We start from the raw sequence: 19,263 nt of genomic DNA, 5'->3' as shown, positions 1-19,263 counted from the left end.
GATAACACGCATCCTAACAAGCATGGTTTAGACCCCAGGAGCTTCATTTCAGATACTGGTGAAGAAGCCAAACACCTCAACAGTACAAAATTTATCAGGTTGAATTTAAAGACACTGAAAATATTTCCATTTGATGAAACGCTTCAAGTATAAAAAAATTAGATGTAAAGTTTGAAAATTACACACAACAGTAAACATCATTCTGTTTTAAAGAAGTTGGAACAAAATCATATAGATTACATTTTGCATGAATGATGCAGAAAACCAAAGGGATTTTTAGAGACTTTTTTTTTAGTGTACCAAACCAGGCTAATTAAAGCAAATAAATCATAGCTGCAACATTTAAATCACCTTCTTCATACTGAGCTGTTAAATCAGATCTAGTCTGATAAACACAGGACCTGTGGAGGTCACTGGCACTAGGACATCTAGTAGGGGCTCCTTTGGGGACTACATGGCTCTGGCTTGTTCTAGCACATTTGTGGATGCTCACTCAGCTTGGGATCTCAAGGGTTTTGACTGGACTGTCATCATGTTGAGTTTTTGTCATCTTCCTTGAGCAGTTTTTGTGCTGTGGTGTGCTGGAGGGAAAATGCTCCCATCCACATGGATTCCAGGACTAACACTTTCCCAGCAGCAACGTTAAGCAACGCTCTGCTGGGAAAGTGTGTGTTTATTATTCATTCTTACTCTGTGCATATGTTCGTTGGGTGCATGTTCTGACTTTGTGGATGATTTGTAGCTATATGATAAACTACCTGATTAACAAGTTGGTTGTCTTCACACACCCACAGAGAAGCATTTGCTTGATTACACAAGGTGCGTGTTCACAGGTTGTGGTGTGAACCTAGCCCTTTTGACTGACTGAACCCACTCTCTACGACTGCCTCCACTCGACTGGGCTTGTCAAGCAGCACTTTCTCTATCTTTTCCAAGTGTGTAAGTGTTAGTGTGTAAATTTCTGTGTGCCACTGAGAGCTGTGGATATGTGAGTTTACAGGCCTGATTATGAAGAGCTGCTTGGAAAATAATAGAAGGTCAGAACATGAATTTGAAGCAAAGGACAAAGTGCAATACTGTGTTTATCATATACAGGTAAATATTGTAGAATAACGATCAGCCAGTTGTTCCACTGCACACCAACTAAAGGTAAATTGCACCATTTATAAAGTTGAATGCATATTCAGGGGTTATTTTTAATAAATTTGAGCTTTTCACTAATCCTGTGTGTATGTAGGGTTGGGGGCTCTGTATATATAGCAGGCTATAGTAGGGAGGTTTGAAGGGAGGTGTTTTGTTTTCTTTAACACAGAAGTGGTTGGGAAATCCCAATTTGTTCCCAACAGGTCAGTTTTTCGGAAATTGGTCCAGAGTATATCATTTGTCGGTAAAATAAATGAGGCTGAAATATTATACTTGTGCATGGTCCCAGTTGTAGTATGGTTTGTTTTACACCACTGAAGATGGTTAGCAGCTCGCGCTGCTCTCTGAGCCAGATCACATCAATCACGCGTCTGCTTTGTACACCAGGAAACTGTCAGAATATTGATGATGCAAGTACAAAATAGCAGCACAGAGCAGCCCTCGGTCCTTTTTACCGTATCCCCTTTATCAGATTTTTCATACAGTGATGCTGTTTCTTCACAAAGGAACCAGAGTGTGAAGGGGGAGGAATAAACTAGATCTTGCTGTGAGGGGATTCACTGCTAATGAGACCAATATCTCTCAAAGGACATTTGCTGCTGGTTGTAGGTAAAAATTTGCTGGAGGAAAGGGATTAGCACATAATCTGCAGTTGTAGGGGACCCGTTACTCTGCATTTGTCTTGCTGTAGTGTTATAGAAACCGTGCAGCAGAATTGGAGCAAACATCCCAACAGTACATGTTCATTTGTAAGTCATGTAGTCATAACAGCTGAGCACAGAACAGTGCCTAATAAGGATAAATGAGTATGGGTTTATGGGGAGCTGTTGGCCTGTTATCAGACAGAAATGTCAAGTCGTTATATTTCACTTCCATCTCGAGTCTGACACTGTCTACTCTGACTCGGTGGGTATCTGGTTTTCTACAGCTAGTCTCTAGAGACCCCTGAAACTAACATCAGCCTTGCCAGGTAGTCCTTTAGGTAAATGTAAATTCTCTGTAAGTTGTACTGAAATTTGTTTGAAGTCAACAGAATCTACTCTGACTTTGATTTATTTGTAGTGTGTGATTGTTTTATTTGTGTGACTGATTATAACTACAACAGCTCTTTCATTTCACTGAGAACTTTTACCCAGTTTCTATAAATTGTATTAAAAATGCTGACGTACAGAGTTTGCTGGGTTTGGCCAGCAAGTAAAAACCTGCCAAAACAAGCTAACACTGGCTGTTTAAAATGTCTGTTTTATGTTGTGTAGCTTGAACTGTTTGATGACGGTGTTAATCTCACCCATGGTGCTGATTGGCTCGTCCTTCTTTTGGTGCTTATTGGACCAGTGGGTTGTTTTTTTTTGGGGGGGGGGTATTTTTAAATCCAAAAATATTTGTTTAATATCTCAATGAGGACAAAGCAGTCAACTTGGTGGAGTGTAGATTAAAGAAGTCTGTAGCAAAGAAAGACAACTGCTCTGACTTGCATAATAAAGTTTAAATTACAGGTTTTAGCTGTCAGTTGTTTGATGGAGACTGAATTATTAGATTTAATAAAATATCCGTACATGGTTCTCAGGGGAGTTTTTAACTTTTCATTTAGCAACAATGTGTGAGGTTGTTATGCAGAAAAAATATTGTTACACATTAGTCATTACTTTTTTTTTTACCAGTTAACAATATAAACCTGAGGCTACACTCCCACACACCAACACAATGAGCTTCCTTTTAGTGTTTACGTATGTATACAAACCCGACTACGCAAAGCAAAGTCAAAAAGCGACTTCAAAGCGATCTTTAAAGTGATTCTACTTTAGAAAGATGAACAGGTAGAAAAGTCTTTAAGCCTGACTGCTCATCTTTGTTACCTGTTGAAGTTCATGCTCTGGCTGCTGGCCTTAGGTCAGCATGCATCTCAGCTTCCTGGGTTCTTGGCGAGCTTTATGTTAGCATGATGTGTTTGCAGAGGCTTGCAAAGAGCCATAATTGTGTTAGCAGTATAATGCAATAAAAATGCAAGTCATCTCCAGATCTCCTGTAGATCGCACTACCATTTTCCTCCTCTGCCACATGAAATGTAATCAGCTGATTGCAGCGCGAGTGAATGTTTGATTTTTTTTTTTCTTTCTATCTGCCCAGCATGCAGATACCTAAAGAAACCTTTTAAAACAAGTCACGGCATAGTTGTAACTGCAATATAGTTACTTAATTTAGTGCAGTAACACATTATCCATGTTCTTTCTATCTAACATTCACACTCCGATGAATGCATCAGAGACCAACTCAGGATTCAGTATCTTATTGAAGGATGCTTGGAGCAGCCAGGGATCGAACGACCAAACTTCCGATTAGTAGATGACCTTGTGTACCCACTGAGCTACGGCCGCCCCAACCTGTTATGTTGTTCTTCTTCTTATCTTGTTTTCAAGTAACCAATCATTAAAAATAATCAGGGATCATTGCCAGTGTACTCATTCATGCCGATTCCTCCCTGCTTTAGTTAGTTATCTTATTCAGTAGTGATGTCTGATATTAGTTACAGTTGAATAGTTCAAAAGTTTCCCTTTTATATGTTTTCCTTTCATTATTCTAAAGTTTGTCAATGTTTTGGTCTTACTTTATGTGACCGGTGATCAAAGGCCAGTAAATAAATGCATGTTTGAAATGCATACCTCCTCTCAAAGCGACCTGCCACGAGGCTTCTTACCAAGTTTCTAACTAGCCTTTAATCATGGTGCACTCTGGGATCCTGTCATGTAATCGACAGCCAGTGGGTCCATCACCTCGATGGGATGGTGCACTTATCTAATGCACTGGCACATGGAATGCTGGGTAAACACTTTCTCAGAGGCCTGTCAGTGTCACCTTGACGTCCATGCAGCCAATCCCTCTTTTGCCACGCCAGAGAGATCATTAGTCCTCCCCCATTTCTGTCTCTCTCCTTATTTCTTTCATGCACACTTTCGTTTTCTGTTACAAATGTAGCAGGAGTCTGTTTTTGTTTAACTTTCCTGCTCACTTTGTATTCATTCCTGTGTTCTGTGTTAAATATTAGTAACCATTCCTTGTAGCGGTCACACATCGCTCACACTTGGCTGTCATGTCTGCTCCCATTGTCTTCGTTTGATGAAGGAGACGCTGTTTGTGGAACGATGATTTAATTGACTTTGTGTAGTGGCTTTGAGTGAAGTGGCAGTGATGGACAGATGGCTGGGAAAAGAAGCTTTGGTTCCAGCCAAGAATGAGTCATGCCAAGCTCGAAACTGCAAGCACACTCGCTCAGCCCATTGTCAGCCCACTGTAGTCAACTACAGTCTGTCTGCCTGAGCTGTAGATGGCTTGGCATGAGCAGTAATCTTCCTTCTTCAGCAGGATATGAGTTACAGTACGGTATACTGACCACAGTATCTCAGTTTTACAGTGATTGTATGCTGCATCTTAGAATTTATGTTGTGGTTACTTGTTCGTAAAGTTAGCAGACTGCACAATAAACTGCTGATTTTTGATTCCTTCTTTAAATAACTTTTATCTTGGCTTTGCTTTTTAGGATCAGCAGTGTGCTTTCTCTTAATTCCTAAGGAACCATACATGTCTACAGTATTTTATAAGTTAGCTGTGGGCCACCTAGTTCCCACTGTTTCTACTATATATGATGTAAAGTTTACCAGGTTTGGGCCTTTGAAAATCATCAGCTACTCTCAGTGGGCAGTGCCCCCTTGCCCTCCACCTTTTAAGTGTTTATTACTCATTTCTGATTGGATATATTTGCAACTATATCTTACACAATTGCCACATTATCCCATCAGCAAAATATGCAATTAGTGCTAGGTTTCAAAAAAAGCCTGAATAAATGAGCCTGGGTAGATGTACCTTTAGCTGCAACAAGCATTTCATCACAAAATGCTGTCGGTCTCACCCAGCTGATATTTAAACTGGCATAATGAGTTGTCTCACGGTCGTTATCTCACTAATCTGCATATATAAAATTAAATTGCCATCAGTGGAAGTACTAAAAGATAGAAATAACTCATATGGCAAGAAACAAACACATTAATAATCCAGAACTGTGACAAAGTGGTTGTAAAGTGGGAAGAAGGGCCCAAAATAAACAAAACAAATACCAGCACAATGCTTTGCCAGCTGTTGATGAGTCACTGAAGGCACATGACAATTCTCTTCATCCTTCAGCAGCAGAGTCAAGGAAACCCAAGCCGCTGAAAATCTCGAGAGAGAGAGAGAGAGAGAGAGAGATGAGAAGCAGAGTAAGAGGTCAGGATGGAATCAGAATGAATGGGAAAAGGTGAAATGAAGTGCAAACAGGAAAAAGGAATGTGAGAGGATATTTAGGAAACCACAAGGACAAGGGACATGAGTGCAGACATGAGTGAGAGTGCAGCGCTGAGCTTGAGTTAGGTCACAGAGAAAGAATCAAGAGTAAAACTGACTAAAAAAAGGACAGTGAGAGCACTTTATAGCCTGCTTAAATAGACTCTGTGTTCTGCATGACTAAAGCTCTCTTTTTTCCATAGTGGACATGTACTGTATAGAGTAGTAGCAGCAGACTCTAAAAATGAAAATAGAAACTCCTGGATCATGAAGAGATTCCCTGGTGTAATGGCTTCACCCACCGTAAGTGATTCTGTCAGATATAAGAGGCAGCAACAACTGACTCAGCTTCCTCTTTCACTGTGGATATTTCCACTGTGATTTGTATGTTCTAATGTAATGATCTCCATCCTGTCGCTCCATGTAGAGGTCAGTGGCAGTCTTGCAGCAAATACCTCGGTCTAAATAAATCAATAAGGGTGATGTAGATATTTAAGGACCTCTCAATTCCCCACCTCCATTTTTACCATCCCTGTGTGCTGCTTTTAAACAGCCACCCCTAAAACAAAACCTGTTCTCTGTCCTGTATTCAGTGATATTAAGAGTCTAAAGCCATCTAAGCAGCTCTAAATCTCTGTATTAAATTTTGTGGCACAAGTTGACCAAAAGCTGATGATTTCATTTCAGTAAGCATTTTGAATTTCAGTCTCATTTTGGCACTTGATATGATGTCAGGACCTAACTGGATACATCTTGTGGGAAACACAGATCTCGGTAGCAATTTTTGAAAACCATTCTAGTCTGTGTTGTGACATCTCGCAGCATAAATGAAAATACTTGACCTCTTAGGGATACTCTGAGCACAGTACTAGCATTTAAATTCCTCAAGCAATGCTATTTAGTACTCAAGTGTCTCGTATCATATTTGGTGACAAATGTGATGTGATATGTGGCTTTTTGCAGAGCATCAAACTGCTGCGCTCGCTCAGATGTTTGTTAGCGGTACACCAAATTTTCTGCTGGGTGAGCCCAGATAGAAAGAGAGTACTTCTCCTTATGGATCAGAGCGACACCATACTGCTGTTAGATTATTATTAGTGTCCTGTGTGTGGCGACACAGGGCTGTCAGTATCAGAGGTCAGGCATGTCGGGCAGCCGGAGGCTTGTTCTGTCGCTGGAAGTTTCCATCAGAGCGCAGCCTTCACAACTCCACCAGCCTCCTCCCCGGGCTCCACAGCTCCACGTTCAGAGCATCTGTGCCCTGCCCTTAGAGCTCTGCGGGCCAGTGTCAAGCCACCAGAACAAAACATATGTGACCCTCGCATGATTTCATAGTGCTGTGGACTAGTCTACTGAACTGCTGCATTTGAGGATATGTCATGTTACGAAGGTTCTCATGACACCTTTTCTTTTAACTCTGACTATGCACTGGCTTTTGTTTTGTCCACTCTTTCTGTTCATTTGGTTTTAAACTATAATTAGCCTGGTTAGGATCATTGGCCTTAACAATGTAAAATTGCATTATTCATCATTCAGGGTTTTCCTTTGTGTACAGAGTGTCATGAAGTGCCTGTATTGGAAAGACCTTAAGTAAATGGATTCCTGTCATTTGTTGCTTTTGATAAACACCAATGATTAGCATGCCATCCAGAGATCTACAGTTAGTGCTCCTCAGGGAGTCACTTCACTGGCCAGTTTAAATCGCTCGTCCCACAATTTGACCCCTGACTCAAATGAGCACAGCCCCCTGACAGGTCACACTGACACACATCATGTGTCAGCAGAGCAAAAAAAATCATTCTGAATAATCCTTCTGCAGGGTTTAACTTCTGCTAGTCCTATATGAGGATGGGAAATTTTTAATTAACGTTGTAATTATTCTCATCTGTCCTTTGTGGCTTTGCAATGCTCTGCTCACATGTAATGAATCAGCACTGATCTGACAGGAGAGGATTTAGAGCAGCTTTCACCTCACAATCCCTGCTGCTGAGAGCAGAGTGAAGAAGACATAATTAAAAAAGATACAGTATATTAAACTTACTTCAGTATAATGCATACAGTGCAATGCTAATTATTCTTATTTTTTTTTCTATAAAAGGTGGGCATTTGCAACGCAGTTTATAGTCCACAGATATTGATCTTTAGAAAGTGTGTACAAAAACACCTCAGACAAGAAGTTATATAGAGAAAACACGCTGCACTTGGGTTTCATTAATGTTGAAAACACTGGGTTTTTTTACTCTTTTTTTTTTGTTTTATTTTTTAGACTCACAGGAAATATGAAAATCGACATGTTCAACATGATTATCTACAAGCCTGCTCTTTAATTCCTCTAATTCCTTAAATAAAAAGCCAAGTGGTTCAAAGGCAAAGCTTCTTTTAGGGACTCCCTGAGCAGCTGACCTTGAAGTAACAATGATGCAGAAAATACCCGCAATTAAAAAGCTGATAACAACAAATTTCTAACATTTTTGCTTTGAAATGAAAATGATGAATTGACTGCCAGAGTAGTTTATTTTCTGTCAGTTGATTATATGATAACTTCCAGCTCTACCAACAGTTTTGTTTAGCTTTTTTTGCTTTGCTCGTGTTGAAACTCCCGAGTGTTTGTTCTGATGTGTTGCACTGATGTGTTGAAGCGATAACTGGCTGGTTTCTTCCATGCAAAAATGTGCCTGTTTTCTCTTTTCATTACATCATTGTGAAATATCCATGTTGGGTTTTAGGACTGCATTGTTTTTGTTGTTGTTTTGTTTTGTTTGGGGGGTTGTTGATAAAACCAGCAGCATTTTGCTTATCCAGAGGAGGGAGTACAAAGAAAAGTTTGAGAGATAATGCAAGAATAGATATGAAAGTAATTAAAGATGCAGTTTTAATGATGCATTTGCATTCTGACTTGTATTTTGGATCCTTCCTGAAAAAATGATGAGGTGACATCAGTTTCAGCAGCTATAAACAGCTCATATCACAGTATGATTGTAGTGTGTTTGCACGTAGAAGACAGCACGGTGCACGGTTGGCACATAAACAGTGCCCATATAGCGCATGCACTGCCCAGCACTGTTCACTGCAGAGACACAAGGAGCAGATGGACTGACTGTGAGGGGTAGCTGAAGGAAAAAAATAAGAGAGGAGTGACAGAGGAGGAGGAGGAGGAAGAGGAGGAGAAGGGGTGGGTAGAGACAGAGATAGAGAGGCAGAATCACTGAAGTAGTACAGGAGGGCTTGTGAAGGGGAGTGAGCAAGACAAATACTGACAGGCTGAGACAGAGAATGAGAAAGGGAGAGCTTCCAGCACCTTAAAGGCAGCAGCAGCAGCTTCATTAGCATCAGGAGGAGAGTCGGTCACATGCAGCCACACCGGGACTCATGTAGATAAACCGCTTTTACCCATCGCTTATGGAGCAGCAGCACAGGGAGTCTACAGTGGAGGAGGACAACAAGGCTGGAGCCAGAGCTTTAAGAAGAGGATGAGAAGCATCACTGCAACCTGACTCACACCGGGAGTCAGCCTCAGCACCTGCAGCGGCAGACTGAGCACTCCGGCTATCAAGGAGACTGGGGCAGACGGGGAGAGAGCTGCTGAGATTATGCGCGGGGCAGAGAGCTCCTGTGGATTCCCCATCTTTGGCAACAGCAGCAGCAGCAGAGGGGGCAGGAGCTGTGGCTCTACAGACAGCAGCCGAGCTAGCTGGAGCTGCAGAAAAACAGGAAGCTCTAAAGCAATTCATTTATCCAGAGATGAAGGTAGCACTTACAGCCAAGGTGTAACAGGAACCAGCTGTCGATGTAGCCACAGTGTTGAATGTACCTGTAGCCAGAGCAGTGACGGTAGCTGCAAGGTGACCACAGCAGTGCAGTCAGGTGTAATTGTAGTAGTAGCAGGGGGGCAGTGGCTCAGGACCCTGAATGACCAGTGTGGCTGATGAAGGCCACCTGGATCCGCTTGCTGAAACGAGCCAAAGGAGGTCGTGTCAAGAGCTCCGATGCCTGTGTAAGAGAACTTTTGAGTGTGCTTACATCATGAAAATCAGTGTGTTCTGTGTGCGTGCACTTATGTTTTGTGCATCTGTGCTTCCGTCATGCATCCATCTATCAGTCAGCAGTGGGGTCACTGTGGGATTGTTATGTATTGCCTGGTGATGATGAGAAGTTGGGTGCTGTTATCAGTTATGGCTGTCAGATTCTGGGCAGAGCTCCATATCACCTCCCTCTGACCTACTGGGACGTTGTTCTCGATCACGCTTCATCTTTAATCATGACCTGAGTAATGATAGCAGTCCAGGTATGCTCACCTGCACTTTTCAAGTGAAAAAAAAAGGTTTATGTGCATTAAATAATAATTATAGGACATAAGGAGCAGCATTTTCCAAAGAAGTAATTCATACTGTACGTAAAAATGTTTTGAAAACCACAGGTGGATTGAAAGCCAAAGAAGCCAATACAGCCAATACAATCTAGCTAATTAACTTAGTTTAAAATGAGCTGTTTTTTTCAGGTACCAAGTGAGAGGGATGAGAAACAGAGAGGTGATTGATGAGAAGCAGGGCTTTGTCGTAGATGGAGGAGATAAATTTGAATAACCTTGTTTTATCGACAGCAACAAAACTCGTCTCGTTTCTATAGCGTAAGTGGAAAGGAGGCACGATCATCCTTCGTATGTATGTGATGGCTGGATAATTCTAATCAGGCACAGAGTGAGGGAGGCTATTTTTAGCTCAGACAGAAACAGAGTGTAATGGTGCAGTGAGATGAATGAAAGACCTTGTGTGGGTGTCAGAGAAGCGTGCAGGTAAGACTCATGCTGTCTTCACTTAGTTAAGAAAAAACCTGTTTTGTCATATATCCTGATAATTACCTGAAACTGAAACAGATTTGATGTTTATCTGCAAGCGCGATATTTTTATTTTAACTCTCACAAATAAGATAACAAAACTTTTTATCTCATATTTGCGTTTTTCATCTGTACGTCAGGATTTATGCAGGCATAAATGTGGCTACTAATTTCATGTTTAGTATATATCAAAATCAAATCCAAATTAACACATTTTATGAATGCATTATTTAATAAATTATGGAATGAAAGAGTATCATTTCAAAGAAAAATAAATATATATATAGCAGCTTATTCTGCTTCTCACTGGTTGATGTGTTTTTTTTATACTTTAACTGATTTTGACAACAAATGTCGACGACAATTTACATGTGTGTATCAGAAACTATATATTCCAGCTTGTTGTGGTTTTCACGATCAGTCTGTTGCTATGCAGCTGTGTTTGATGTGCTGTGAAGTGATTTGTGTTGCACTGCTTCAACGAAGGGTGCTTTAAAACAACTAAAAAACTGCTATAATATAAAAATCAGGGCTATATTTGTTCTAAATATTAATTTGGGGGAATAAGGCTCCATTGTGGATTGTTTCGCAAGCTCCTCCCATGAAACTGCGATCTCCCTCTCATGATTTGGTGTGGCTAATCTACTTTTGAATGACACATGTTCCAAAATAATAGGTTCTATTCATATAAAGGTAATTTTTAACAAATGGTTGACCTAAAAAAACATGTCATGTGTTTTTTTTCTTCCTCTCATGCTTCTAATAACTTTCCCAAATGTCAGAAACGAGTTTTTTCATGGTTGTATCTGTGAACATTTTTTAAGTGTAGAAAAAAAAGCGTGCCCATCTGTTAGATACTTTACTCAGTAAGCCTGAAAACTTTGCTTTTTCTTTTCCTTCACCAGAGTGTTCTAGCTATGTGTTAAAGCATGCAAGCATTGCTTTATCTTCAGTAATTATTTATCGTATGCGTGCGTTTTCATTCAGCATCTAACAACTTGCTGTATATAACTTCTGGTGTAATGGTATGCGCTCAATGCGCTGTGCCCAGGAGTGTATGCTAGGTAGTCTTGTGTGCACTGGTATGTGTGAGTCTGCATGTTTATGAGTAGATTTGTGGCAACCACATATCACACAGACATACCGGGATCTGGTGTTCCTCAACATTTCCCCCAGTGTTTGACACAGAAAGATGACAACAAATCTGCAGGCAAGCAGCTAAGAGAGAGCTAAGTATAGACAAAGAGCTGCTATGATGTGATCGTAAGAAAGACAGTTTGTGTCCTTTGGCACTTTGTCTCAGAAAAAGAAGAAGTGTCAATGATTTTCTGTAGATTAGACCAGCACAGCCTTCCTTTGTGCTCAAGATCTGATGAAATCAACTGAGAATCCTTTGAGTTTAACACGTCAGTCTGTGTGGGGGTGTTCGCACATTTCTAAGTTGCACAATCTCCAAAGTTTAACGTTTCATCAAAGAGCGAGGGCAGCGAAAAGCAAATAGTTTTCCTCGGTGTCCTCAAGATGCTAAGAATCTCAGCACGTCTTGGCTGATAACACCGGTCGTTTTTAAAGTGTGAAACCAAATGGACAAGCTCGTGTTTCCGTGCTATTGTGTCACTGAGTTTTTACTGCTTGTGTCTTCTGCAGGGTTCGGCCGACTCCTACACCAGCCGTCCATCAGACTCCGATGTGTCCCTGGAGGAAGATAAGGAGGCAGTGCGCAGAGAGGCAGAGCGACAGGCTCAGGCACAGCTTGACAAGGCCAAGGTTGGTATTCTAAACCCTGAGGTCACTCTTTGTCCAGTGACTACCTACTAGCCTCTACAGCCAGTAACAGCAGTTTGTCACCAGCATTTTATAAGTTGCACCAAGTGGGATTTCCAAATGTGAGGAGCGCAACCAACACGAGTTTGTGCTTCTCCACGATGTCTGTGTTTGAGTTGGAGGCACCAGGACTGCTTTAGGTGCTGGTGAAGGTACCTCTCACGAGAAAGACTTCTTCTCTTCTAAAAGATGATGGGAATCCAAGTTTTTTTTATCTTCTCATGGGATTGTCACGATGGATAGGACAGGATTGAGTCATTGTGAGTTTTAAGGTCAGATGGGTTGACATGGGAATGGTGGTTCAATTGCCTGGGATGGGATCTCAGGGATGTAGAATAGATTAGTAATAGTTGGTCATTCCAGTTGGTCATACATGGCCTCCTTTATGTGTTTATACACCACTCCATATTTAATCCTTAGGTATTATTAATCTCTGCCTGTCTTGTACAGTGTGTCTTTTGTTCTGTCTCCCTTTTCTAACTCCCAGCTGGTCGTGTCAGATGGCTGCTCCTCCCTGAGCTTGGTTCTGCCTGAGGTTTCTTCCTGTTAGAAGGGAGTTTTTCCTTCCTGCTGTTGCCAAGTGTGATAGCGGGAGGGAAACACTGCTGCTACATAAATACAATTGAACTGACATTTCACCTCTTTGCCCAAAATGTGAAAATATTTGCCCTAAAAAGAGTTTCCCCTCTCCTGTAAGTGCAAATACACAGCTGAGTCCTGTCCTGAAGAGGTGGATCTCCAGTGTTTTGCAATACACCTGTGAAGTTGTTTGGTTTCTCCTTCGTATTAGTCCAAGGACTCCTCACAGCATTGCTCCGCTTGTTTCTAGGTTTTGGGATGAACCAGTTTTTGTCTGAGGGTGTTGTTGGGTCTGAAGGTCACCAGCATGTTATGCTTGGACAAACGATTATTCTGTGTTTCTCAGTCAAAGTCAGAATTTTCCCGGTAATCTTGTGAATAACTTGAGAACAAGGTGGCGCAGTATTTTGATATCAGTACCATAGGTGTATCTACTAGGAAACTGAGGGGTAGGGCTGGCGGCTGCCACTATTTATTTCCATGTCTCTTGGCTGACTTGATGAAGGCCCAGTTTGGATAGCCACATGTTTTAAGTGCTCTTTTGATGTGTGTTTGTTCCTTTTCTTTTCTCTCTGCCTTAAAGGGAACATTCTCTGCTTGGTGGTGTTTGTGTTCCAGTGGGTGGTGGGATTCAAAGAGCAGGTACTGGTTTGTGTGTGTGGGTTACCAGTAACCGTCAATGTCGAGGCTTCTGTCCTTCTCAATGAGCACGGCACAGTCCATGAATGGTAACCTGTTTTCTTTGGTATCTGCTGTGGTGAACTTGTTTGTGTCTGCTGAGTTGATATGTTCAGTAAAAGATTTTTACTGGGGTGTTTTTTTTTTAAACTAGTGGCTATTTGTAGTTTCTCTGAAAGAGCTCAAAATTCTGCTTTCCACTTCCTTCAGGTACAGTTTGGTTGCAGTTGTTTCCCCATGAGCTTCATGCTTTGAGAGTAAAAACTCATATGAAGAAATAGGGGCTCCTTGGCGCGTCCACTGGGCTGTTTAAGTTAATAAGGATCTTGTGTTGGTGTTGACTTCCAGTAATGCCCATTTCACATTCTAGCCAATGGCTTTACTCACTGACTGATAGAAGTAGAAGTGAAGAAGCTAGCAAATATCCACAGATGTAGTAAATGTTTTAAAATTAAACAGGCAATTAAAAATGCTCATAGAGCTGTTTACAATAAAACTGCATCTTCAGGAATAAGGTTTGACTGTGTTTTCAATTTATTTTAGGGTTTGACATAAACATGCGATGGTTAGGATTAGGAGTAAGACACTGCAGTCTCGGGAAATATGGAAATACAAATGTGTGTTGTAGAGAGAAAAATTGGTTTATTATGCTTGAATGAATGATGGCAGGCATCGCACAGATTGTAACATAAACTTTACACTGCTCTGTTTGTTGCTGAAAAGCTGAGTCCGCTTCCTTTTTGGCTTCTTTTCTTAGTTTCCCTTTTTTTTTTTCACATTAACAAGCAAGCAGCTACCATTTTTTAAGTGATAGGGGGCCACAAGTCAGGATACAGTGGAGGGCAGGTGAAGGAAATAGTTTGAAAGTTTTAGCACTTCAGGAATATTGTGGTCAAAGTTTCTGTGTGAAGTTGGTGTAACTTGACTTGCCTTCCTTAGATCACTGACTGAGACCTTCACTAATCATTTAAAGTGCTCATTTTAAAATATATCATGTTCTACTAATCCTAAGATAAATCAGTAGACAGTCTTCCTGGACTGACTCAGAGAGAAGCAGGAAATTAGAGCTGATTTTAGCTGGTTTCTCACATGAAGAAAAGGGCTGTCAGGGACCGGTGATGTGAGAGGTTAGGGGCCTTGGAGGGCTCAGCTTCACTGTTTATCAGAGCTTCGCCTGCTCTGTTCTGCTCTGGGCCACAATTAGCAGCATATAAACAAACACAAACACACACACACACACACACACAGGGCAGAGCAGGCTCTCTCTCTGCGACAGGAATTGCAATCAGAGCTCTCTTCCACTGAATGACTTAAATCACTAGCACTGTTAAGATTCATGCCTTTGATCTGTGAAATAATTCTCCTATCTTCAATGCACATTGTGTTCCCTTCCTGCTCGGCAACTCGCTAGATAGCTCATGGTGCTCTATTTTTACATATTAATTCAAGCAAATGTCTGAAAAATGAGTTTATTGTCTTTCATTGGGTGTTTAGTGTCTGTAACAGCTAGTTTGCTCATTAGCTGTAAGCCTCAAGCTTTTGGCTATCCATCCATTTGAGCAGAGATTTTCCTTGTGCTGTCTCTCGGTCGGGGTAGCTCATGCTGTAGCTGGCAAAGACAGATCATTCCAGTAGATCTATGTTGTTATTTTCCAGAGTCACCCTCTCCGGCTCACTAATTAAAAAGATAAGTTGGCTTTACAGATAACCTGGCATAGATTACCCCCGCTGGCATTTTACATGACAGATGACTAGTAAAAAATAGCTTCTCAGTGGTCTGGCCACCAGAGCAAGAGCAGGCTGGGGTCAGAGGAAGTGCAGACTCTCCGGCTGTGAGCCTTTATGGGCAGTAATTCATAATCACTTCCCCTACATGCCACTGATATTTGTAAGTGAGATAGCGTTGATGCCCGTAATGCTGATTTTTCATCGACTTGAAATATTATTTCAAATGCATTCACAGATTCACGCACACTATCACCGTCTGTCTGTTTCTAATTAGCCTTAAATGGGCACATCAAAGTCAAACCAATCACTGAGAGTAGTTAGCTTGTAAAAAGGGTGGTTTAATATCTCTAGAAGCAGATGAGAAAATAGTCAAATGATGACTCAAATACAAGAAGCAGGACTTTTGGAGCATGAACTGTAGTAGAAACTGGGATGTTTTCTGCTGTTTTGATTTTCATGTTATTGTATTTATTTTTGTTTTTTTAGAAGCCATTTCTATAGTTATTTTTTGATTGTGAGCTACAGTGCTGTGCAAAAATCTCAAACTGGATTTGCTGTTATTTTTAAAGTGGTCTTAAGGAATATTTCCTTCGGGCTTTCTGAAGGCCTTTGCTAAAGATGTTTTTTGGACATTGGCTGCTTTTTCACTCATTTTCAGCCTGACCGTTTTCAGAGGAATGTTGTTTGCTTGTCTTTTTGTGTATTTGTGTGTTAAGCATCGTTCAAGCATAAAAAATGCACCTTACTCAAAGCATGAACTAGTGTTGGACAGTTTAGCAAAAACCCATTTGCTAAACCCATCAAACAAGTTGATTCACACCAAAGCTAAAAACTTGTCATATCAATGCATGGTCTGCAAGTAGAGGACAAAAGAAGAATTGGCAGGCCTTTAAAAAAAACTAACAAACTGCAGCCAATGAACAGAAACTAAAAGTCATGTCTTTAAGAAAAACAAAAAAAATCTGACAGGACCTGAAAGATCGAGCTTTGAGCTCTTCAGTCGATCCACTGTTGATTACCATTCACTAAAGCCTTGTCAGAAATGGTCTCAGTGAAAACATGGCTGTCAAGAAGAGAAACAGGGAGAAAAAGCTGAGGTTACACAAAAACTGGACTGAAAATCAGTGGCAACAGGTCTGATGAAGTGATGAATCCAAATTTAAAGCTTTTACTCTGAATCATTGCAAGTATGTCTGGAGGAGGTCAGGAGAGAGGTACAACAGTGAGTGCTTACAGCCATCTGTAAAACATGGTGGAGGCTCTGTCATAGTTTGAGGGCTGGAATTCAACCAGCGGTGTTGGGGATCCTGTTAAAAGTAATGGAGTTATGAATGCAGAAAAGTACTGTCAGATTTTGATCCACAATGCAAAACCATCTGGAAAACATCGTCATTTTTTAGCGTGACACTGAAACACACTGCTGATGCAGAAAAAACATACCTGGATACAAAACACACAGTGGAGCTCCATCAGAGTCCAGACATTATTGAAGCAGTCTGGCATCATTTCTACAAAGAAAATTACATAAAGAAATAGGGCTGGCAGCACTGTGCAAACATATCAGCCTATCAGCAACATTTTTGAATGTCAGTGAGTGATGCTTATCCGTCAGAAAGGATTTATTGGCTGAATGTTCAAATACGATATAAGAAAGACTTCAAAGAATTCAAAACAGTTCAGTTTTATTCCAAGACAAAGACTTATATGTACAAACTTTTGCCTTGTATTGAATTTCTGCATCAAAATATAAATAAGTAATGGGCGACTCAAGACTTTTGCACAGTACTGTAAAAGAAGAGTGACAGTTTGCCATATATCTTTTATTGACAGCCAAAGACTGCTGCATGGTTTACGGTCATTTTATCGTGTTGTCTTTGTGTTGTATTTTCTAAATCTTCATGGCTGCAGTAGCGTACTTGAAGTACTGGAGATTTCTTTTGCTGTTGATGAAGCCAGTTTTCCCTCACTCTTGTTAAGTGTCACTCAAGAAGCTTTAACGTAACAACCGTGGATGCAAAAAGCAATTTGAATATGTGGATGAAGGCTTGATTTATGAAAACAAAGCATAATCTCACTCCAACTATAAACTCCAGGCATAATAGGACTGGCAGCTGCAGTGGTCAAGTCAATATACAAGTATATACCAAAGGAGCCTTTGATAATTATAGAAACATCTTCCCACACGCTAGATTAATGATAGTTATGGTTTCCTTCATGTCATATAATAATAAATTTTACCAGTTCTCTGTACAGCCTAAGGCCGGCACGCGGAGCAGAGGGGAATTTATTTCAAATCGATCCACGAGATTCAAGGTGAAACAATGTGGGAATCTTAATTTATAGCGCGAGATCCTTGGCATGTTGCTAAAGGAAAGGTTGGAGCATGCTAGAAGGCAAATCAGCTACATCAAGGGCAGGTTGGTATAAGCAGAAAGAGGACTGGGAGGTATTACCTGATGAAATATGTATGGGGTGACGTGATATTGTGACTAGCTTCACAGTTGTTAATTGGTTGCGCCTCATAGGGTTCCCAGTTACAGACAGGGCTTCTCTTCTGCTGTTAATCTACTTTCTTATTCCCAGTCCTTTCTCTTTCATCTCCTTTTTTTAACACTAAATCTTCCTATTCTGTGTCCTCTATTTTGCCCGCCTCCTCTCTTCTTTTTCTTACCCTGTCCCTAACCCTCCGCCTCTGTCCTTCTCCCTTACTCACTGCAGTATGGCATCCATAATGAAGGCCTGTGTTACATAAGAAGCAACAGAGCCATATGGGCTCAGTCAGGAGGTGAGGAGATACTGTTGAGCAGTGTAAAAGTGTCATTCTGAATAGACGCCACAGTCACCTGTAAGACAGAGTGGCACATCAAGAGATGTATGTGTGCATATTTGCCACGGTCTGTAAAATGCCATTAAGACTATAGAAAGAAAATGATGGATAAAATGAAGGAGAGCAGCTGGAAGGGAGGAAAAAGGCAGCAGTCCAGGAGACTACTGAGAGAGCACACATATGTATACTAATGGACCTCATACCTTCATTCAGGCATGTGACTCACTGCATGCAAACGCCAAGGACTCTGTGTCCTCAAAGGGTCTTGGCAGTGCACATGCTGGATTGGACGATTTCCTCAATGGAGACGTCACACACACATACATACACACACACACACACACACACCAGCTTACAGCCATAGAATATTTACATTGCTGCCTGCATGTGGGAAAATGATCTCAGGAGGATTTGACTAATGTATTATTTACACAATCATTCATAGTTTATTGTGATTTCACACTAGTTGTGTTTCTCTGAGGCGTTTATCTGATAGACTTGAAACTTGCAATAAATGTTTTGACCACTGGTTATGAACACAGTAATGACGCGCCAATATTGTCACCACAAATAAAGTCACATTATCATTCATTTGGAGTCATGTAAGTGCTCTTGGTCATTTGTTTGTGTTCCCTGCAGAAGCTCACTGTATTTTTTTCTGAGAAGGTAGCTTTTTAACTGAGAAAATAGCTGCCTACCTAACAGAAAAGTTCACTGCAAGTACAGTGGGACTGAATTAAAACAATGAAGCTGAAAGCCTGAAAAGCAAATAGCAGCAAAAAACAGTCAGTTATGAAGTAGCCAATGAACAAAGTGGAGCATTTATTAGCTGTCTAGTCGGGAGTGGTGGCAAAAACAGTCTCTGTCTCCTGTACTAAAGAGTGTTTGTTGGGTTCATCTTCTCCCACGACTATAAAATCAGATATTAGAGCTTTTAAAATATATAGCATGAGCTCCACTTCTGTCTATTATAAATCAGTCTTGGTTTCACTTTATGCTAAACCCAGTGGTAATAAAGATAAATGTGTTTTTTCTTATACTTTCTGTCCACCTTTTAATGCAGAAATCAAAATGGAAATTACCTCAATGTGATGGTGCGCTTTATTTTTGGGTTGCTAAGAGTAAATCAGATTGGGAGGAAACCGGCTACAGCAGGCCAGACTTTTTGTGCCCCTTGAAGGCATTTTTTTAGGAATCTGTAGAAAGTCCAACTCCATTATAGCATCCGTCTCTCTGATCTAGTGATCTCGGTTAGACTTCCAGCTAAATATTGCACATCCACTCTCTCATCTTGCTCCCTTTCACCTGCAGGTAAATGTTTAGCGTGCAAGTCTGG

At 40.9% G+C, this 19,263-nt stretch overlaps 1 protein-coding gene across 6 annotated transcripts in view; it reads left to right on the top strand.

The window, feature by feature from the left end:
• cacnb2a (calcium channel, voltage-dependent, beta 2a) overlaps nucleotides 1-19,263 on the top strand; it is a 73,359-nt gene that overhangs the window by 34,280 nt on the left and 19,816 nt on the right. For 4 of the 6 annotated variants that reach the window (XM_039617530.1, XM_039617528.1, XM_039617532.1 and 1 more), the window contains one exon: nucleotides 11,939-12,058. In XM_039617530.1, coding sequence (XP_039473464.1) covers nucleotides 11,939-12,058 — 120 coding nt within the window. Of the gene's footprint in view, nucleotides 1-8,787; nucleotides 9,452-11,938; nucleotides 12,059-19,263 lie in introns of those variants that run through there. The other 2 variants (XM_039617529.1, XM_031732551.2) reach the window with 2 other exon arrangements.

Source organism: Oreochromis aureus, linkage group 9 (assembly GCF_013358895.1).
Source record: "Oreochromis aureus strain Israel breed Guangdong linkage group 9, ZZ_aureus, whole genome shotgun sequence".
NCBI lineage: Eukaryota > Metazoa > Chordata > Actinopteri > Cichliformes > Cichlidae > Oreochromis > Oreochromis aureus.
Note: the sequence above shows the minus strand (reverse complement) of the source record. Positions and strands in the feature narration are given on the sequence as shown.